Source organism: Pteropus medius, unplaced genomic scaffold, assembly GCF_902729225.1.
Source record: "Pteropus medius unplaced genomic scaffold, Ma_sr-lr_union100, whole genome shotgun sequence".
NCBI lineage: Eukaryota > Metazoa > Chordata > Mammalia > Chiroptera > Pteropodidae > Pteropus > Pteropus medius.
The window spans coordinates 21,198,451-21,218,500 of record NW_024349803.1 but is presented as its reverse complement, the minus strand read 5'-3'; the positions used below and the strand labels follow the sequence as shown (position 1 = coordinate 21,218,500).

Below are 20,050 nucleotides of genomic sequence, written 5' to 3'. Positions count from 1 at the left end.
GACACAGCCTGGGCGCCCAGGTTTCCATTGCGCCGCTCTCCTAGGCGCTCTCCCGCCGCTCTGCCTGGATCTCCAGGGCGGCGCCGCATTGGGGCCCGCCCCGCGGTCCCTCCCGCCCCGCTCTGGCTCGAGCTCAGAGCCGGCCGGAGCCTGGGTCCGACCGGGCCATGTCCGCTGAACCTGAGCTCATTGAGCTGCGTGAACTGGCACCTGTGCGGCGCGCCGGCCCGGGTCGCACCCGACTGGAGCGTGCTAACGCGCTGCGCATCGCGCCGGGCACAGCACGCCACCCCGCAAGGCAGCCGGTCCCGGGCCGCGGCCACCGCTTCCAGCCTGCGGGGCCGACGACGCACACGTGGTGCGACCTCTGCGGCGACTTCATCTGGGGCGTCGTGCGCAAGGGTCTGCAGTGCGCGCGTGAGTAGCGGCCCCACGCGCTGGTCAGAGCGAAACGGGTGGTCAAGGGGCAGCACTGTCGCTGCGGGTCAAGTTGCGATGAAGAGGGCCGGCGGGGAAGGCCCCTGAGGACCAAGTCCTATACCTTTGTCCCATCGTGGGAGAGATTGCGGGCATATGTTTTACATCCTTGCTGCGCCCCACCTGCGTCTGGGACACAGCTGGGCAGAGGCAGTTAGTTGCCTGTGGATAACAAGGTGCTGATTCAAGTTTCTTATGTTTAAAGTGCCTTGGCTCTTTCTGAGAAAGGCTTTGTGCCTACCAGTCTCTGAGTCCATATTCCCAGGCCTGCCCCTTCCCAAAGGTTCACTCACCATGTCCCCTTCCAGAATCCCTAGGATGGGAATTTACCCACTAATGGGAGGGGGCCTGGAAAAAGTTAGAACCTTGGGTGGTCGCCCTGCAAGCAGAAATTTTATTGAGTCTTTATGTAGCAAATATCACAGACCCAGTCAATCAGGTGCTAAAACATGAAAACACAGCTGCCCACATGCCAGCGGTCCTTCTGCCTTCCTGGGAATCAACGGCAAGCAGAGGATGCTCTCCCACTTGGCTACAGACCAGCTAAAATCACTTGGGATGCTTTTACAGCCCTCCAAACCCCTATGCCTGGCCCGTATCTCAGACCTGTTGAATCAGAAACTAGGAGTGTATCAGCGATTTTTAAAAACATTCTCCTAATGTGCAGCCTGGGTTGAGAATCATTGCTCTGGCCCATTTAAGAACTTGGGGAAGGTGTCCCAGGCCTGTCTGTATGTGTGTGGAGACCCTCTCATCCAGTACACGAGTCTCCTGAATCCAGCTGGGAGGAGACTCTGGAGATGTGACAGAATACAAAGTATGAACAACGGCTAGGACATCGCAGTGTTCCCCAGAAATAAAGTGGCTAAAGAGATGAAAAACAGGATAATTTGGGTGTGTGTCAGAGGCAGAAACAAGGAAGGTATAAAGGATGTGTTTTTTGTTTTTGTGTTTTTTTGGCCTCAAACAACTGGGAGAATAGTGGTAATTTTTGCTGAGATGAGGAACTCTGGTGAGGATTGGGTGAGATGGAAAAAAATGAGTTAAATTTTGGCCATGTTGGGTTGAAATGTCTATTAGACATCGAGAAGATACATACAGGATTTGATCTGAAGAGGGAGGTCAGTGATGGAAGCCTTAGATCGGGGGTAGGTGAGTGTACACGGAGCAGGGCAGTGAATAAGACTGAGCCTCTGTGACACTCCGCCATTATATTTGGGAGTGAAGACAGAATCGAAGGGGCTGAGCAGGAGCTGCCAGGAGGTAGGAGGGAAAACCGGGGTCGTGGGGGCCCGTGGGAACCAAGGGGAGCAGCATAAAACGTTGCTGAGGCGGTGAGGATGGAGAAGGGGCCGCCGGATTTGGCATTGCGCAGGTTGCTGAGGACCTGGACCAGGGCAGTTTCCTGGAGGGAGAGGCAAGCCCGACTGAATCTGCTAGAAGAGAGTGAAGGCAAGAAATTGAGTGCATGTAGACCAGTGTTGATAAGTTTTGGTATGAGGAGAGTTGAGACATAACTAGAGGGGGACATTGATTAAAATGTTTTTTTCCCCTTCAAGGGTGGAGGGAGGGGGCAGACAATGCGGAAGGGGGAAGTTCTGCGAGAGGCGATATAGCTCCAACTGCTGAGTAGGCCAGGATCCCTAGCCGCCTGAGGCCTTCCCTCCAGTTTCCAGACGCGGGGGACGAACATTAGACTTTGTGTAGCGGTGGGCGGTAAGGGGGCCGGAAATAAGGCCGATCATGCAGAGCCCGGCGGGCAACGTCCTTCACCCCCGGGCTTCTCTTCCGTCCCTGGGACGCTTCCCCGAGCTGGAGCTGGGGCTCCTCCGCCTCATAGCCAGGCCTCTCTGCAGATTGCAAATTCACGTGCCACTACCGCTGCCGCGCACTCGTCTGCCTGGACTGCTGCGGGCCCCGGGACCTGGGCTGGGAACCGGCGCTGGAGCGGGACACAAACGTGGTGAGCGCGGGGCCGGGGTTTGGGGGGTAAGAGTGAGGCAGAGACGCGCACACGAGCGCGCCACATCGCAGGCAATGCCTAGATCCGCTCGGCGTGAAGCGCAATGAGCGTTCTAACAGCGGATTTCCCCGCGGCAGAGTGACTAACTCTGCGCGCGGGCTCGAACGGGTGCCGGGGGTGCTGCCTCCGCGCGGACTGCCCCCATCGTCCTGGGTCGGCGCCCACGCCATGTCCACACGGTCCAACATTCTCTTCCGGTCCTGCGGCCACGCTGGTGCACATGCGCACACCCTCCGACTTGTTCCCAAGGGAGGCGGGGCCTGCGGGCGGAGCGGAGCTGAGCTGCCTGGGCGATGAGATCATTCCCAAAGGCGAGGCGCGTGTGGCCCCGCCCCTCAAAGTTCCTCCCCCAATGAGACCAGAGCTAGAGCCTGCTGGCTACATTTCAGTGCTAACGGTTGCAGCAGTGACACGGGTTTTGGCGCACGCGCACTCTGGCAAGTGCGCACGCGCAGGCGCACGCGCGTCTGGGGCGGTGGTTGGAGACTACCGGCGCACCGAGGTCCGGCTGCTGGCTGGCGGGCGAGCGGGCGCGGCGATGGGTGAGGTAGACGCGGGGACGCCCTCCTTCGAGATGACCTGGAGCAGCACGACAAGCAGTGGTTACTGCAGCCAGGAGGACTCGGACTCGGAGCTCGAGCAGTACTTTACGGCGCGTACTTCGCTAGTGCGCCGGCCGCGCAGGGACCAGGTGGGGACCGGGAGTTGGGGGCGGTGGATTGGGGGCGGTTGCTGGGACCCCGCCCCTCCCCGGTAAGTTCCTGTATGGAGAGTTTGTGGGCAGCCCCACGCTCCGGTCAGCATGGATCCCGGGCCAGCCCGTGGAACCATGTGTCGGTCTGTCTCTAAGCGCGTCAGTACTGGGTGCCGAGGCGTTGCTCTCTCCGTCACGCACCGGTTGAACCAGGGGAAGCGGCTACGTGGCTTGAGGTAGACCAGGGACAGGCATTATCCACCTATGACTAAAGCTGACTGCGCAGTCTGGACTAGCACCTCGATTTCCGCGTTTGGGCGCTCCCACCCGCTCTGGGAGACCAGGAGAAGGAAGTGGAGGGGGAGGAGTCCTCGCCGGGAATTGAGAAGTTTTTTAGGAGGGAAGCGAAGGAAGGTCCACACCCCTCCTTACGCACTCCTGGATGGAGCCAGCCGAGTCCCCACTTCTTGCCGGTCCTGGCTTGTCACCAGCTGCTGGAATGTGGCGAATTCTGATCTCCATTCCGGAGTGGACCTGGAGTGCTCGCTTCAGCAGCACATATAATAAAATTGGAGTGGATCTGGAGAAAGGAGATTTGGGAATGGATGGGAAGGAGGCCTTGTTTTGGACCGTAAACGTCTAGAAGCTCTTTATCCACAAGAGATTGGGAAGGCTCGATTGCAAAATGCCTGCCGAGGGGGTCAAGAGAGTTAGGAGTTACTAATCCAGGACTGTAAGGAGAAGCTGTGTCTCTTGGAGTCTCCTAGATGTCCCCATTAGCAGAGACGTCTGTGCTGTGTGCCATGAGTGTGACCACCAAGCTCAGATAACTAACTTCTGGAGCTGGTACACTTCAGGGGAACACCCTGGCCAGAGCATTAGGAAGGAGAGCCGGGGACTACGAAGCATAGTATATCCGGCAGCAATGGGACAGAATTCCTCACATGAACCAAGAAGAGGGAGTTTTAGATGAAAAGTTTATACCTCAAAGTCCAGCCCAGAGCTTGGATGCAAGGTTTGAGTTTGGATCCCTAGCCTGTCTCTATGCCACTCAGGCCTGAGCCGTTTTCCATTATCGAAAGGTGAGAAAACAAGACACTAATCGATTGAAAAGGAGGCTGTGGAGTCCCAAGTCGTAAATAAAATAAAACCATCAGTCACTATGGACAGTGGCAGAGTGGAGAGTGAATTGCTACCGTGCAGGAGACAGGAAAGTCCACGGTCCTGCTGTGCATCCCTCTGGGATGGTTGTTGGAATCCTCCTCCACAGTCAGCTTTGGAAATGGAAAAAGAAACCCTTCCTCCTCTAGAGTCCTGACAGGACAGTGCAGACCTCCCGTCTAGGTCTCTTGTTTTATGAATAAAGATGCCGAGGGAGGTTCACCTGGTGAAGGAATGGGGCTGGAACTGAGGTCACTGCATCCCAGTCCAGGGCCCCTGGATTACTTGGGAAAGGGAGAAGCAGCAAGTTTTCTCATTCCCAGGCTGGAGCTCAGAGCCATCACATGGAAGGGGAATAAGTTGGTGCCATCCAGGTGCCCACCCTGTTCTGTAAACAGAATTCTCATTCTTCTTGCTCTGGCCCTAGAATCTGTTCAGCTTTCCTTTTGCCCCTAGCATCATCCCTCCCATCCTGGCACTTTTCACTGGGACGCTCCTTCCTGTCCCAAGCTCTCTCCTTGGTCCTGAACAAACATATCCACCCTTTATTCTCAGGGTCCAGCCCCCATTTTCCTCCCTAGAACCCACATGTTCCAGAGCCCACACCATCTGTTCTTACTAGCCTTATGGGGTTTCCCACTGTTCCCACCAAGGTTTTGCTAGAGTTTTCACTTCTCAGTGCTCTTCTCCATCCAAGAGGCCTTTGGAAATTTGGGGAAGCAAATAGGCTTCAGTTCCCACTCCTCCCCCAATACCTTTTTCCTGTGGTGCCCCAGCCTTAGTCTTCAGCCCCATGTACTTGCTGGCTGCTGAATAGCAGTGCGTTCTAGGTGAAGAGCATACTGCTAAAAGGCTGTGGACTTCACCCTATGTCCTTATCTGTCTTCCCTGTTTGTCCCCATCAGATGGTTTCAGATGGGAGCTCCAGAGCAACAGTCGAGGAGAAGCTTGGCTGTCCTGGGCTCAGAGCTGGTCACGAGGTTATAATACAGGAAACCTTCTGATGGGAACTCCCTTTGGACTTGGGACAAGGCATTGGTCCTCACACTGATCTCAGCTGTGTCTGTGACACTTCCATTCCAACTAGGGCCTATCTGACGTCAACAGGAAGTAAGGCTGGTGAAAGAAAGTTAATTGAGAGCCCTGGCTGCCCTAGTGCATGCTCCACCCTTCTGACAAGAACCCAGTTCCTGGAGGGGCAGGGGAGAGACTGAGTGGTGGAGCTAAAATCTTTGCTATGAACATCCAGACAATGGGGAGGAGGTGCAGAAGCCTACCTGCTTGGCGCTTGTGGGACAGGCTCTCCAAGAGACTGCCTGTGCACCTCTGGCAGATTGGAACCTGGCCTGAAGCTACCTTTTGTGCAGCTTGGGTCAGGATCAAATGGCATGCCACAGTGGTTTACTTACTATGTCTGAGACATGCAGGGCTGGCCCCAAGCCCTCCACCAGGACCGTTGTAGAGGTTGCCCTTCCTCTCCTGCCCACAGATAGCTGGGCTCCCGGTGTGCACCAGTCCTCACACCTCTCACTCTGCAGTGGGTCCATGGCCCTTTGCCAGGGCAGAATGGCAGAGTGGGCTGCCTTCTCCAGAACATATCCTGACCCCACCCTGACATTAGGCTGTGTAATTGAGAGGTAGTTTTACTGTAAACCAAGAGTCCCTCCTCAGCATCCCCTATCGTTTTCTGGCCTCTGGCCTCGTGCCTTTAGTTGCCTAGGTTTTAAGGCATCTGTAGGGCCCCACCTAGAGAGAAGCCAAATGATTCTGCCTTTGCTGTCTCCATCCGTAGTGTGCAGAACCAGTGATGGATCCTTCTCATCAGATCTTGAGCTTTGTTGTCAGTTTCCAAAGGCTGCCCCAGAAGTCATTTTTTTGGAGTGGCCCACCTGGGCTCAGCTCTCTGCCTGTGTCATGCATTGAAGTGGGATAGGTTTCTTAAGGGCCCTGTGTCCGTGCTGACCCATCTTTCAGGATGAACCTGTGGAGTGGGACATACCTGACCTTTCTCAGGCTGAGATTGAGCAGAAGGTCAAGGAGTACAATGGCCAAATCAACAGCAACCTCTTCATGAGCCTGGTGAGTTGACTGCCTGGGAAGGGGATGTGGGGTGAGGCGGGAATCCAGCTGTGTGCCTGATGCCCAAAGGGTCGCAGCTGAGGTATTCTTGGGTGGACCCAAGCAGTGACTTATTCAAGTCCTAGTGGACTGCTGGTGCCCAGTTCTGTTCCATCTCACCTGGAACCTAGTCATGGTTCGGTTTCTCTTCAGAACAAAGACGGCTCCTACACAGGCTTCATTAAGGTTCAGCTGAAGTTGGTGCGCCCTGTCTCGGTGCCCTCCAGCAAGAAGGCACCCACGTTGCAGGATGCCCGACGGGGCCCAGCGCGGGGTCCAGCTGTGAGGCGCCGCACCTCCTTCTACCTGCCCAAGGATGCTGTCAAGCACCTTCATGTGTTGTCACGCACACGGGCAAGAGAGGTCATCGAGGCCCTGCTGCGCAAGTTCTTGGTGGTGGATGACCCCCGCAAGTTTGCGCTTTTTGAGCGAGCTGAGCGCCATGGCCAAGGTGGGCTTCCTACCCGACCCCACCATGTGTGAGGATACATATGCGTGCAGCTGCGTATGCAAGGGGGCTGGGCCTGACCCTAACCAAACACTCCCTTCTCCCTGCCTGGCCTTCAGTGTACCTCCGGAAGCTGTCAGATGATGAGCAGCCCCTGCGGCTTCGGCTCCTTGCAGGGCCTAGTGAGAAAGCCCTAAGCTTTGTCCTGAAAGAGAATGACTCTGGGGAGGTGAACGTGAGTACACAGCTCTTCTTCGTTTCTTGGTTGTCACTGGGCAGGGCTGGTGAGTTACAGCTACAGTAAGGCTTGGAGGAAGAATAGGGCTGGAGGACAAGCCCTGCAAAGCCTCTCCAGGAGCGTGTGAACTTTGTGGCTAAAGCGAAGGCTTCCTGGCCACTCATGCCAAGGTCTAGGGCTTGTCCCAAAAAGCCAGGAAGAACTATGTTGGCACTCTGCTCTGTCCCATTGTGGAAAGTTCTCAGGAGATACAGGAGTCCATCTGAAGGTATGGTGATCCAGGCCAGATCAAAGCCACATGGATGAACCCAGATGGTCATGGAGGCTCCCAGTCAGACATTAGGACTTTTTACCTGGAAGCCATCTGGCTTTCAGGTATTGGGTCTATGGAGTGAGATTAGACTCAGAGTGTGGGAATGACCTGTCCACAAGTAGCTGGGAACGTGCGGTTTGGCTGCCTGTTCACGAGGTGACTGCCCTACTTTGTAAGACCCATCTTCTATATGGACTGGGTGGGAATCCTAGGACAGACCATTCCAGCAAGAACCTGACATTATTAGAAAGCCCAGTCTTAGCTGTGTGACCATGATGCTCTGGTCTTCTCTGGGGAGGGTCTGCTGGCCATGCCTACTACAGTTTGTGTCACCCCTTCGTGCTACAGTGGGATGCCTTCAGCATGCCTGAACTACACAACTTCCTCCGCATCCTGCAGCGGGAGGAAGAGGAACACCTCCGGCAGATCCTGCAGAAGTACTCCTTTTGCCGCCAGAAGATCCAGGAGGCCCTGCACGCCTGCCCCCTGGGGTGACCTCTTGTACCCCTAGGTGGAAGGAAGAGAGTAGGCAGCGCCAAGGGCGTGCTGTGTGAGTGTGACAGGGCCCGTGTGGCCTGAGGAATGAGTGTGCATGGAGGGGAAATGAGCCCAAAGAACAGTGAAGGAGCTGGTCCCCTGTGTCCACCAGTGGGTGTAGCAGAGCGTGGTTCTGCACCCTTCTGCCCATCACGTACTGGGTTGGTGGGCCAGGGTTGCCCTGGGAAGCTGCTCCAGGCTTGCAGCAGGGTTAGAGCAGACAGAAGTCTCCTTAATTCATATCTCAGATGCGAGAATCTTGGAGACCCTACAAACAGTATAGGGTCGTGTTTGTAAGGATGAAGATCCTCATCTATGGGGAAAGGTTGTATGTTTTGGGTCTTGGATGGGGTCACAGGATAGCCCTATCAGAGCCAAGGGTGAGTGTTTAAGGTAAGGCAAGCATCGTGGAAGAGTCTAGATTTTCCTTTACAGTACCCTCTGGCTCCACACACACCCTGGGGTCAGGGAGCGCTGGCTTACAGTGCAGCAACAGTGCCTCAGTGCCTCTTCCAAGGAGGATGTCCCTGGGCCGGGGTCTGTGAGTGTGAGCACTGGCCCAGGTCTGTGCCTTGTTTGCCAGTCAAAGCCAGGGTCTTTACTTCAGGTATTTTTGATGATGCGAGTGAATGTATGTAACATTTTGTGGCCTCAGCTGAATGCCTCCTGTAGGAAAAGGGGTGGGGGGGTGACATCATCAAGACCTGGGCCCTGAAAAGATTTGGCTGAATAAAAATTTAAGAATCTCCTACTTTTGGACTCTTCATTATGGGCCCTCAGCTTGTTGCCCCTCATATCAGTAGCTGCCAAGGGTGATGGACAGGCTCACAGAACACCTTTTCAAGGTCACCATGGAACCAATTTATGAAGGATGTTCGGTACTGATATGTACTCAGTCATCAATCAGCACCCTGGGGCTCAGGTCTTGGTGTGAGCAAGAATATCAGCTGCAGCTAATGCTTAGGGAAACCACACACCTCGCAAGCTGTGGGAGGCGCTTCACTAAATACTTGAGCTACTGTGAACCAGACACTGCTCACGGCACCAAAGGTACAGCTATCCATTCTTGCCATCACGAAGCATATCTTCTGGTGGTTTTGGGAACACTGAATTGGAAGTTTTTCACACTTGAATGTAGTTATATGACATTTGGCCAATTCCTTAATTTTCCTTACGTTCGGTTTCTCCACATCTGACAGTAGTGATCTCAAAAATGGTGTGAGAATAGAATGAGGCGAGATACGCACTGCGTGGCCTGGCCTGGGATCAGGCCTCAAAATGCTGTTTTGGGGAACCCTGGTGGTTGGGCAGTCCCGCTGGATCTGACCTTCGGAATACGGAGACACGCCAAAGAAGCCAGCAGGACTAGCCACTGTTTTCCTGGGTGGGAGCTGCCGCAGCTGGAGAGAGCGTGGCCTGCCGGGACCTGACATCTCGCAGTGCGTGCTGGGATGCCTAGCGTCTGAGGGCGGCTATTGGTTCCGCTCTGCAGACCGACGAGAGAAGCAACCAATCGAAAGGGGCAGCGTGCGAAGCGTACGGAAGCGGAAATGAGGTTTCCGTGGAGACAGCGGAGCCTGCGGAAGACGGCGGCGGCACCTGCGAGGGGAGGCCGAAGCAGGGTATGGCGACGCCGACGGCCCTGTGAGAGCGAAGCGGCCGCGGGGTCCGCCATGAGCCGGCGGCCCTGACATGGGCGCCAGCGGCTCCAAAGCTCGGGGCCTGTGGCCCTTCGCCTCGGCGGCGGGGGGCGGCGGTCCGGAGGCGGCGGTCGCAGAGCAAGCTTTGGTGCGTCCGCGAGGCCGAGTCGTACCCCCCTTCGTATTCACGCGCCGCGGGTAAGGGCGTGGGTTCCTCCCGTGGGAAGACAGGCTAGCGGCTAGGCTCCCCGCGTTGTCGGTAGCTTCCGCCGCCGTATCCCTTGCACCCGACTTAGGACCACTCCTATACTTCGGGCTCGCATTGGAGTAAGGGATGTGGAAAGCCGGACAGTTGGTTCCTGGCGTCCTGGCTACTCTTAAGGTCTCCCTGGGAGAAGAGTGGGCCTGTAGCTTGTCCCTGGGCAGGCAGCTTTATGCACGGTAAAGCTAAGAGGGCCTCTCCGCGACTTCAGGACCTCTTCCTTTCATCCCTTCCAACCCAGCCTGCAAGTTGAAGCCTCCTAGCCTTCCTCTCCCCCAGCTCTTTTGAGAGAATGACCCTTTGTTTTGGCTGTTTCTGTTCCCTACAATGGAGAGGAAAGGGGCTGGGAAAGCAGGAATGGGCCCCAGTGTTGGGGATGTGACCTAGGGGAAAAGGCCCTCACCCAGATGTGTTGTTCTCCAGATCTGGAGCTCGGACCTCCCCCGCTATTCCCCAGGGGTCCAGACAAGAGCACTAGATTGGTCTGGCCCTGGTGTTCCCTTGGGGACTGGTACTCAAGTGATGTTAGCGTTTTGGCTGTAGATCCTCGGGAAGTCCAACAGTGGCAGTTTGGCTGCACTAGCTACCTGGGGGGCATGAGGAGGATGCAGCCTTTTTTCCTTTAGGCTCCCTCCTAGCTCAGGCTACCTCAGGCTTTGGCCCTGGGCCAGCAGTGGCTTCTGGAATGAGACCAACATGCTCATGCCACCATCCTGCTGACTAGATATCGTGGGTGAAGGTAGGGGCCTGATGTTGGAATGGCTATTGCTGAACAAACTAGCGATGAACACTGGTCTTGGCTGCCTGCACAATGTACTCTGGTATAGCCTCTCTTCTTGGGGTCTGACAGAGTAGCACTGGCCACCACCCCACTCCTCACTTCTAGTAGAATCCAGACCTTAAACGAGAGATTCTGCAGACATATTATCTTCTCTTTCTCCCACCAAGGTTGTTTCTCCCCATTTGAGGGTGGGTACACTTCCTGGTGGTCTGTGGCATTTGCCATGACCAGATGTGAGACTCCAGCCCAGCCTGTTCCCCTCTCTTTCTACACAGCTCCATGTTCTATGATGAGGATGGGGACCTGGCTCATGAATTCTACGAGGAGACAATCGTCACCAAGAACGGGCAGAAGCGGGCCAAGCTGAGGCGGGTACATAAGAACCTGATCCCTCAGGTGAGGGGCTGGGCACTGGTCATAGAGCCTATGTCGAGTGTGAGGTAGACCTAGGTGGGGTCTCCTGTCATGGTGGGAGCTCTTGGGGGAGGAACTGGGAGGAACAGGAAGGCTTCCTGGAATATGGGCACTGAGATGGCCCTCACTAGCCTCTGTTTCCATGGCAGGGCATCGTGAAGCTGGATCCCCCCCGCATCCACGTGGATTTCCCTGTGATCCTCTATGAGGTGTGAGCCTAGGGGGTGGCAGGCATAAGCACCCCCTGCCTCAGGAAGAAACCCCCAGGTTCAAGGTGTGGCTTCCTTTGAGGAATCTAGGCTGAAGCCACATCCTGAATAAACTCCTTTGGCCTGGAACCTTCCTTCAGCTGTGAGCGGGGCAGTCCTGCATTGTCGGTCAGGTGCTGGTTTGTATGCAGACAAGAGATGGCTGGCTGGTGGCTGGTGAGGGCTAATAGTGGTGTTACCAGCCCATCTTCCCCAGCAGTCCAACGAGGAGTGTGGCAGGGCATACAATGATTGGGAATGCCTGGTTCCTGTGCCCTTGCCTGATCTGCTTTCTTCCAAGCTTGCCTAGGGCCCAGCCCTGCTAGGGGCTACAGCACTTTACAAGTAAGGTCTGCCTTCTTCCAGCCCCTGGGCTGTGGGAGCTGTACACAAGTAGGAACTTCCTTTCCCTCACTTCCTTCACCCTTTTGTTGGAGCATTTCAGCCGTTTGCTACCTCGATTCCTCCTCTGTTGGACAGAGGCTGGGGGCAACGCAAGCCTGATTCTTCCTGCCTACCTGCCATGTGTTCCCACCCCCAGATGGATGGACAGTTTGTTGGCTATTAATAGGAGTGGGGACTGGTGTGGGAGGTTTCTCCCCACCCAGGACTGGGCTGATCCCTCCCCTCTGCAACTAGTTGTGTCCCTTGTCATCCTTCCCCCCATCCCACCCCCCAGTTGTGAGAGTAGAGGATGGGATGAGGAAGGGCTATGGATGCCTGTGCCTATGGGGAGTTGCCCCTAAGCCACTTACTCCATCTAGTCCCCCTTGTCTTTGCACCAGCCCCGCACCCCCACTGGGAGGAGACCATCTGCCACCCTGTGGTGAGGGACAATACCCTAGGACTGGTGCCAGTAACTCTGAGGAGCCCCGCCACCCCTTCCCCTACAGTGTGCCCCTCTCTGCAGGATCAGTCAAGGGAATGTACCAGAGCCAGAAAGGAGAGAACCACCATAAAAGGAATACTTAAAATGTGAAAGTTTGTAAATAGTCTAGTCCATGATGTTGTTGGGGCAGAGTCTGATTTCTACATAGAAATGACTTTTTTTAAATTCTTTACTGTGCTTCAAGAGTGTGGAAAATGGTATGGGGAGGGTGGCCCCCAATCTAGGAAGGCTGTCGTGTTATTTGTTCAGTTTCAATAAAATTATTTGTAGACCCTGCATACAAGAGTGGCATCCTCTGGGGCTATAACACCCAGTGGGGCTGCCTCCCCACCTGGGCTCAGTAGGTAGGCCTGGGCCCAGGACTCTGGTGGCCTCCTATTGCCAGCAAGACCCAGGGTAAGCCTGAGCCCAGCCTGTGGCTATCCCAGCCATGACCAGCAGGTGGCAGTGTATTCACATAGATCTCACCACAGGGCCACTCAGGATGGAGGGCCATTCCTCTATTGTGTTCAGTAGGTGGGGACCCGTAGGACTGGAAAGTCTTGGGCTGCTTCATTAGTAGTTGGCCCCACCTTCTTAATTTGAGGTGAGAGTATGATCTCAGATAGGTCAGGAACATCTGTCCTGCCCCCAGCAGTGCCAGCTGCCCCACATGAGGTCGTAGCTTAAGCCCTATGGACCTCCAAGGCCCAGCCTTGGGTGGACAGCAGCCAGATGGGTACCACCATGCCCTTGATCTACTGCCAGGCTCTGCAGCCCAAACCCAGCAGCCTTCTCCCAGGGCTTCCTGCAGACACCACCAGGAGACGGCTTGGGCCTTCTGTTCCAGCAGGAAAAGCTCAACCACCCCATACTTTCTCTGTTCCCTCCCACCTGCCTTCTCACTTGTAGCTGGCCCCCTGTGGACATTTGGCCTATACATCTCAGGGTCTGCTATAAGGTTGGTTCAGGCCCAGCCTTTGGCCATTAGCCCAACTCCCAGTTAGGGAGGAGGGAGTTCGAGGCCACAGGCTTCTGGGTCTGGGGAATTGGGCTGCCAGTCTTTTGGAGGCTTAAACCGTCAAGTCCAGAGCAGGATCACACTATGCAGCCTGGATTTACAGTTCTTTGGGCACCTGCCCATTTTCCCAATAAGATGCTAGACATAAGGCCCCATCATCCTCCACTGTCCCGCCTACTGACTGCCCCGGGGCCAGGGTTCTGCCATGCCAGATGGTATCCCATCACCACTGTCCCAGTGTGGGGGAACTCCCTGTGCTGGGCCTGCCCCAGCTGACCCCAAAGCTGGAAACAATGGGGGTCAGAGCACTGCTTCCCCACTCCCTCCCACTGGGCTGTGCTCACTTCCTTCCTGCTGGCTGCCTGAGGAAGTGGCCCTGCCCTGGGACAGTCTGGTCTGGCCTTTGTTTCCCTAGGGGCCACCACCCTTGGAGCTTCCAAAGCCAGTGTCTCTTGTGGAGCCAGCATAATGGTACAGGGACACACACACACACACACACCCCATGCAATGTCCTGGACTCCTTTGTCCTCAGGGACAGACTCCAGGGTTCATGTCCAAGCCCCCAATCCTACACAGCCTCTGTTGGGAGTGGCCCTGGGCATCAGTGGGACAGTACAGTAAGAAAGGCAGGGTAGGCTCAAGTGATTTGAGAATGTACAGGTTTGTCTGCACCTCTGAAGGGGTCTGCTGGGACCCTGTTATGGCCTCAGAGCCAGCTGCATTATGGGCACCCCCCTCCCACAGGAACATACCCCTTTCCTTACTCATGTTGTAGGAGCCCCCAGCTCTACGGAGTCTCAGTGAAATCCACCCAGGAATGTCCTCTGGAAGTAGAGTACCCTACAGAACCCTCCCAGCCCCTGCCCCACCCCCAGAGTCACACACATCAACATAACCACTTGATTACACTTGGGATATTTCCACTCTCAGTGGGAAAAAAATTGACTCAGCTCCTGTAATTTCTCCTAACCCCCGCCCCCCACCGGCTGGTTCCCTTCTTCATCACCTGCTTAAGGGGATCATCAGTCAATCATCTCCCCAGTAGCTTGACTCCCCAAAACATCACCACTGGGGGCCCCTCCACTCACACTACTGCATTTGAGGATGGGCCTCAACCTCAAGGGAAAAGAGCTTTCAATGTTAAGAAAGCTGCCAGCATGGGAGAGGCTGGCACCTGAGCCAGCTCCCACAGCCTTCGTGTCACCTGGCCCAGTTCACCCTGGCTAGGATCTACTGGGGGAAGGGTGGGGAGGGCAGCCAGCCAACAGGGCATACCGGAGGGAAATAGGGTCAAGGCGGTCCCCTCCCCCGCGCCGTTCCTGGCCCTTTCCTCTCCGAGGGGCAGCAGGAAGTGAGGAGAAAGGGCTGGGGTGGGAGGCGGGAGCGGGTGGGAGGGGATGGGGTTTATCAAGTCGCCAGCGGGCTGCCCGACGGGCAGCAGCTGGCGCTAGTAGCTTGGCTGGAGAGGCTACCCTGGGAAGGAGGAGGCCGCCGACCTCCTGGGCCGACGGACTCCCACACAGGTGAGCCCAGCACAGACAACTGGTCTGCACCCCCGCCCCCCATAGGTGCGCTCACAGCAGCGCTCCCTCCCTCCCTCTCCTCCCCTGCGTGCCAGTGGCGAATGGGCCGGCGGTGCAGACGCGCGCCCTTCGGGGAACTGAGCCCCGCATGGGAAGCGGATCTAGGAAGAGGAAAGGAGATCTCGCCCCAGTCCATATGCAAGCCTGCTCTCCAGGGGGGTGAAAGGGTTCAGGATACCGGGTGGAAGCCCGAGGTTGCCCCTCTGGCCGAGCCCGCTTTCTCCGCGGTCCCACCAGGAATTTCTGCGAGGGTGGCAGCCTCCTCAGAGTTGAAGGCAAGCTTTGGGAGCTCTCACAGCCCACCCCCCGCGCCTGAAACCGGGCTGGAGGGAACGGGAGTCCAGGGATTGGCCTGTCCCTGGTGTAGGTCTAGGGTTGGGGGATGCCCTACCCGCAGGGCCCTCTGGGCTTACCGGCCCCCAGCTGACTGGCCACGCTGCGACCCACAGTTCCTGTTGTCAAGACAACCACTGCCTCCGCCCAGCCCTGAAAGGGCTAAGAGGCAGGCGCTCGGCTCCCTCCCCCAGTCAAGCAGGGGGCGGGGTGCCCCTTCAGACCCTGGACGGGGGAGGGAAGCCCTGATCCGTAGGTGTCAGGACATTACTGTCCTGGGAGGCTGGAGATCGGCACTGGTCACCGTCCCCATTTTCACACAAAATGGCCCCAGGGCTGGGGGCTACACTCCGGGATAACGAGCCAGATCCGCGGCTGCCCTTAGCCAAGGCTTTGAGGGTTCACAGCACCTCCTTACGGCCGGACGGGAGAATGCCACCTCCGTTTTCCCCCTCCTCCATCCCGGTCTTTTATGCTTTCCCTTTAAAGGGGCTGGCCGCGCCGCGGAGCAGGGAGGACTGTACCACCGGCCGCAGGCTGCGTGGGGGGGGTAGAATCTCGGGCTGACTGGCGCTGGTGGCTGAGACTACAGAGAAAGCCCCGTTCGGTGGGGCCTCACGGTCCTAGATGGATGGCCACGTTCCTTGGCGGAGGATCTGGGGACCCTGGAGCCCGAAACGCGGCATTGGCGGCTAGAAAGTGAGGCACACCTTCCCACCCGACCGCAAGTCCTGCCCCGGGCCCGCCTCCGCACTGGATTCTTAAAGGGTCCGCGGGCCAGGGGGCGGGCCCAGCAGAGGCGCCGAGCCGGGGCCGAGCCGGGGCCGTGCCTGGGCGAGTGGCCGGAGTGGGCTGGGCCGGGGATGGCGGTGGCTATGGCGCGGGCCCCGGCGGCACCCCGCGCGAGGTGAGGGCAGGCGGTGCAAACCTGGCGGCTTTCTTCCCGTGAGCTGGGTTCGGAACCCGTAGGGAAGCAGCCCAGGGACCCCACCCCCACCGCGCCGAGCTCAGGCCCCACGTGCAGAGCGGAGGCGGGGTCCTGCACAAAGGCCAGGCGGAGTGAGCTTTATCCCCACCGCCTGGCGTCGGGCGCGCGCATTCCGGTGGCTGTAGTGGGAAGGGCCGGTCGGCCGGCGCCGCCGTGGGAGGTCCGCTGCCCCTTTGTCCCTGCGGGGCTTCTACCAAGCTTGAGAGAGTGTCTGCGCTCGAGACAGTCCTGACAGCCTCACTCTTCTGCCTGGCGGGTGCTATTCTAGCTCCCCCGCTGTGTTCCAGCTTGCTAGCCGCAGCATGAGCTGTGCCCTGCCTTACCCAAATGCTGTCGTTTCTCTGGACCAAGAGTTCCTCACCGGGTACAGAGTGGGCCTCGGGTTCCGGGCTTTCTGAAACCGTGCGCTGGGTAGTGTGCAGGCATGCGTGTGTCTCTGGTCAGCGAGTCTATAGCTTAATCCATGCAGTTCTCAGAGAGGTCCACAGACCTAACAGAGATCCCTTCTCAGCCATGGGCCACCTGCTCCAAGAAGGAGCCCTGTGCTCCTGCCAGTGAGTTCCCAGGGTGTCTTGCCTGCCCCTCGGTCGCCCGTGGTCTCTCAGACGTGTTACAGCTATGTAACAGGTCTGAACAGCCCTCAGCACAGTGCCCCACACAGCATGGGCTTTGGGAGTGTGACTGGGTTTGGGATATGCACTTCCAGGATTCTCTAGACTGACTTGCTTTCTCCCACCCTTTCCTCAGTTCCTGAGCTGGTGCCAGGCAGGTGACACCGTCTTCTTGCAGCCCCCAGCATGTGGGCAGGCCTGAGCCCTGCCGTCACACTGGCCCTGGTGTTGGCGGTGGCATGGGCCACGGAGCTCAAGCCCACGGCACCACCCATCTTCACAGGCCGGCCCTTTGTGGTAGCATGGGACGTGCCCACGCAAGACTGCGGCCCACGCCTCAAGGTGCCACTGGACCCAGAGGAAAAAGCCTTTGACGTGCAGGCCTCACCAAATGAGGGTTTTGTGAACCAGAACATCACCATCTTCTACCGGGATCGGCTAGGCCTGTATCCACATTTCGATTCGGCAGGGAGGTCTGTGCATGGTGGCGTGCCACAGAATGGTAGCCTCTGGGCACACCTGAAGATGCTGCAGGAACATGTGGAGCACTACATTAGGAGACAGGAGCCCGCGGGGCTGGCAGTCATCGACTGGGAGGACTGGCGGCCTGTGTGGGTGCGCAACTGGCAGGACAAGGACGTGTACCGCCAGTCATCACGCCAGTTGGTAGCCAGCCGCCACCCTGACTGGCCGTCAGACCGCGTGGTCAAGCAGGCTCAGTACGAGTTTGAGTTTGCTGCTCGGCAGTTCATGCTGGAGACACTGCGCTTTGTCAAGGCAGTTCGGCCTCGCCACCTCTGGGGCTTCTACCTCTTCCCCGACTGTTACAACCACGACTATGTACAGAACTGGGAGACCTATACAGGCCGCTGCCCTGATGTGGAGGTCTCCCGAAACGACCAGCTGGCCTGGCTGTGGGCCGAGAGCACGGCCCTCTTCCCCTCTGTCTACCTGGATGAGACCCTCGCTTCCACCGCCCATGGCCGCAACTTTGTCAGCTTCCGTGTTCAGGAGGCCCTTCGTGTGGCTCGCACCCACCACGCCAACCATGCGCTCCCCGTCTACGTCTTCACGCGACCCACCTACAGCCGCAGTCTCACGGGCCTTAGCGAGGTATGTGCCTCCCAGGGCCTTGCCTTCCTCAGGGACCGCCGCAGGTTTGAGTTAGCAGGGGGCCTCCTGCCCCGCAATCTACTGGCTACTCTATGTCCCTTCACCTCAGTCCCTTCACTTTGTGAAAGCACGATGTCATCATCTTCACTTTGTGGATAAGAAAATTGAGGCTCTGAGATGCTGAAAAATTTGCCCAAAGCATGCCAGCAAATCCTGGGCAGAGATAGGACCTGAGCCTAGGCATTCTGACTTTGGAGCCTGTCCTGGTGGATACATCCTAGGACCAAGTGTGCCCTTGGCTTGGGAGAGATACACCAGGGCCCAAGGTCGGGGTGGAAATGGCTTAAACATTTAAGGAGAAAGTGAAACGGAGCCTCAGCCGGAGGGGGAGAGGGGCAGGACCAGGCTGGGGGTTCAGCAAGTCAGAACAGGGTGGGACCTGCCCACCCTATCTGTCCTCCTCTCCTGTATCTCGGTCCTTCCCAGTGACCAGCCCCTTCCCACACAGATGGATCTCATCTCCACCATTGGCGAGAGTGCCGCCCTGGGTGCAGCCGGTGTCATCCTTTGGGGCGACGCAGGGTTCACCACCAGTGCGGTAAGTAAGACCCACCCAGCCTACAGGGTCTGCAGAGTCTTCAGGGACAGCCAGAGAGTTAGGGCTTTTGGATGCCAGCCTCAAGGTGGGCAAACCTAGTCTGGCCCCCTTGTACGTTTCCCACCCAAATCATCCCTGGTCTCAGCAGAGAAGACGCGGCCCCTACCCTGCTCCCAAGAAAGGGGACATGCTGTCCTGAACAGCTGTTGAGTTCTGTCCTTTCCTGCCTGCCCTGCTGGGCTCCAGTCTCTGTCCCCAGCTGTTCTCAGTAGGAGCAGGGACAGTGAGGGCTCAGGCACACGTGCGCATGTACATGTGTGTGTGACTCCCCCCTGAGTCACAGCCCTCTACTGGGGGCTACATGTGTGTGTCACCGCAGTGTGGACAGAGTTTCCATCTTGGTCTGTGGGCCGAGGCAGCTGACCCTGATCCCTGGCCTCTGCCCCCAGGAGACCTGCCAGTACCTCAAGGATTACCTGACGCAGCTGCTGATCCCCTACGTAGTCAACGTGTCGTGGGCTGCCCAGTATTGCAGCTGGGCCCAGTGCCATGGCCACGGGCGCTGCGTGCGCCGCGACCCCAGCGCCAATACCTTTCTCCACCTCAGTGCCAGCAGCTTCCGCCTAGTGCCTACCCATGTACCTGGTGAGCCCCAGCTACGACCAGAGGGTGAGCTGAGCTGGGCCGACCGTGACCACCTGCAGAAGCACTTTCGCTGCCAGTGCTACTTAGGCTGGGGTGGCGAACAATGCCAGTGGGACCATAGGCGGGCAGCTGGGGGTGCCGATGGGGCCTGGGCTGGGCCCCACCTCACCAGCCTGCTTGCTGTGGCAGCCCTAGCCTTCACCTGGACTTTGTAGGGCTCTCTCACCTGGCTGCCAGGCAAGCTGGCCTCTGCCACAAGGACTCTGCCAGGCATGTAGGAGCCTGCAAAGAAGGGGTGGACAAACTGGAGTCTGGAGGGGGCAGAGCCCCCTGGGATGCCCAGTAAGGCGTCCATGCCAGCTCTCACCACGCCCCCCTGTTCTAAGGGGGAGGGGCAGTCCCCGAGGGGGCCCCTTCTTTTCCTGTCAGAGAGGAAGAAGAGTATGGCCGGGGAGGACCTGACCCTGCTCCCCTGCCCCTGGATAGTTTATTATTATTATTTTGGGGTCTCTTTTGTAAATTAAGTATAAAACAACGGCTTCCGTGCTTGGACTGTCTGCACCTGGGCCAGGGCACGTGCGAGAGATTTCAGTGCCCTCCATGAGGTTTGAGCCCAGCTCTGTCCCTGGGTGTCCCTGTCCAGCTCTTTGCTGGGGACTTCTCATCTGTAAATGTGTCCACTGGGATTTGGGAGCCTGGAGCTGCCCACTCTGCAGCTGTCCTGATGGGGCAGGGGCCACCAGGACTGGAGGGTCTCACGTGCCACCCCAACACCAAGGGCCTTACTTTCTCCATATTGATTGGAATGTAGTTCGGCCTAACCGTCTGTGAGGGGTGGGACTCACTGTGCTTCTCCTACTGGCCCATGGAGCCCCAGCTGGGCCAGTGCCAGCCACCTCACCTTGCCCACCCAAGGAGAAGGGAAGAAGAGGATGT

General features: G+C 57.5%; 3 protein-coding genes across 7 annotated transcripts; all 3 read left to right on the top strand.

The window, feature by feature from the left end:
• The first annotated feature begins 9 nt into the window (after window positions 1-9).
• Window positions 10-11,444, top strand: RASSF1 (Ras association domain family member 1). 2 transcript variants are annotated; one of them, XM_039837855.1, is made up of 8 exons: window positions 10-417; window positions 2,334-2,440; window positions 6,330-6,434; window positions 6,627-6,924; window positions 7,041-7,156; window positions 7,821-9,797; window positions 10,968-11,088; window positions 11,256-11,444. In XM_039837855.1, exons 1-6 carry the CDS (start codon window positions 168-170, stop codon window positions 7,965-7,967), a joined length of 1,023 nt encoding a protein of 340 aa, XP_039693789.1. In that variant the 5' UTR covers window positions 10-167; the 3' UTR covers window positions 7,968-9,797; window positions 10,968-11,088; window positions 11,256-11,444. The 2 variants fall into 2 exon arrangements, with proteins under 2 accessions (XP_039693789.1, XP_039693788.1); XM_039837854.1 differs by lacking the exons at window positions 10-417; window positions 2,334-2,440; window positions 10,968-11,088; window positions 11,256-11,444 and adding an exon at window positions 2,530-3,191 and having other exon boundaries at window positions 7,821-8,760.
• On the top strand, window positions 9,574-12,521 carry TUSC2 (tumor suppressor 2, mitochondrial calcium regulator). The gene is made up of 3 exons (XM_039837862.1): window positions 9,574-9,847; window positions 10,968-11,088; window positions 11,256-12,521. Exons 1-3 carry the CDS (start codon window positions 9,702-9,704, stop codon window positions 11,319-11,321), a joined length of 333 nt encoding a protein of 110 aa, XP_039693796.1. The 5' UTR covers window positions 9,574-9,701; the 3' UTR covers window positions 11,322-12,521.
• A 2,100-nt stretch (window positions 12,522-14,621) lies between these two features.
• On the top strand, window positions 14,622-19,660 carry HYAL2 (hyaluronidase 2). 4 transcript variants are annotated; one of them, XM_039837832.1, is made up of 4 exons: window positions 14,622-14,766; window positions 16,895-17,871; window positions 18,380-18,469; window positions 18,919-19,660. In XM_039837832.1, the coding sequence occupies exons 2-4, from the start codon at window positions 16,945-16,947 to the stop codon at window positions 19,327-19,329; spliced, it is 1,428 nt and encodes a 475-aa protein (XP_039693766.1). In that variant the 5' UTR covers window positions 14,622-14,766; window positions 16,895-16,944; the 3' UTR covers window positions 19,330-19,660. The 4 variants fall into 4 exon arrangements, with proteins under 4 accessions (XP_039693766.1, XP_039693770.1, XP_039693769.1 ...); XM_039837836.1 differs by lacking the exon at window positions 14,622-14,766 and adding an exon at window positions 15,678-15,858; XM_039837835.1 differs by lacking the exon at window positions 14,622-14,766 and adding an exon at window positions 15,925-16,066.
• Window positions 19,661-20,050: the final 390 nt, after the last annotated feature.

Bases quoted from the DNA above. Each gene is read 5' to 3' on its own strand.
- RASSF1 (XM_039837854.1), top strand. From the start codon at position 2,721: ATGCGCACACCCTCCGACTTGTTCCCAAGGGAGGCGGGGCCTGCGGGC. The intron at 3,192-6,329 runs GTGGGGACCGGG...CCCATCTTTCAG, and splicing joins GCCGGCCGCGCAGGGACCAG to GATGAACCTGTGGAGTGGGA. The intron at 6,435-6,626 runs GTGAGTTGACTG...GTTTCTCTTCAG, and splicing joins GCAACCTCTTCATGAGCCTG to AACAAAGACGGCTCCTACAC.
- HYAL2 (XM_039837832.1), top strand. From the start codon at position 16,945: ATGTGGGCAGGCCTGAGCCCTGCCGTCACACTGGCCCTGGTGTTGGCG. The intron at 17,872-18,379 runs GTATGTGCCTCC...CTTCCCACACAG, and splicing joins GTCTCACGGGCCTTAGCGAG to ATGGATCTCATCTCCACCAT. The intron at 18,470-18,918 runs GTAAGTAAGACC...CTCTGCCCCCAG, and splicing joins CAGGGTTCACCACCAGTGCG to GAGACCTGCCAGTACCTCAA.
- TUSC2 (XM_039837862.1), top strand. From the start codon at position 9,702: ATGGGCGCCAGCGGCTCCAAAGCTCGGGGCCTGTGGCCCTTCGCCTCG. The intron at 9,848-10,967 runs GTAAGGGCGTGG...CTTTCTACACAG, and splicing joins TTCGTATTCACGCGCCGCGG to CTCCATGTTCTATGATGAGG. The intron at 11,089-11,255 runs GTGAGGGGCTGG...TTTCCATGGCAG, and splicing joins ATAAGAACCTGATCCCTCAG to GGCATCGTGAAGCTGGATCC.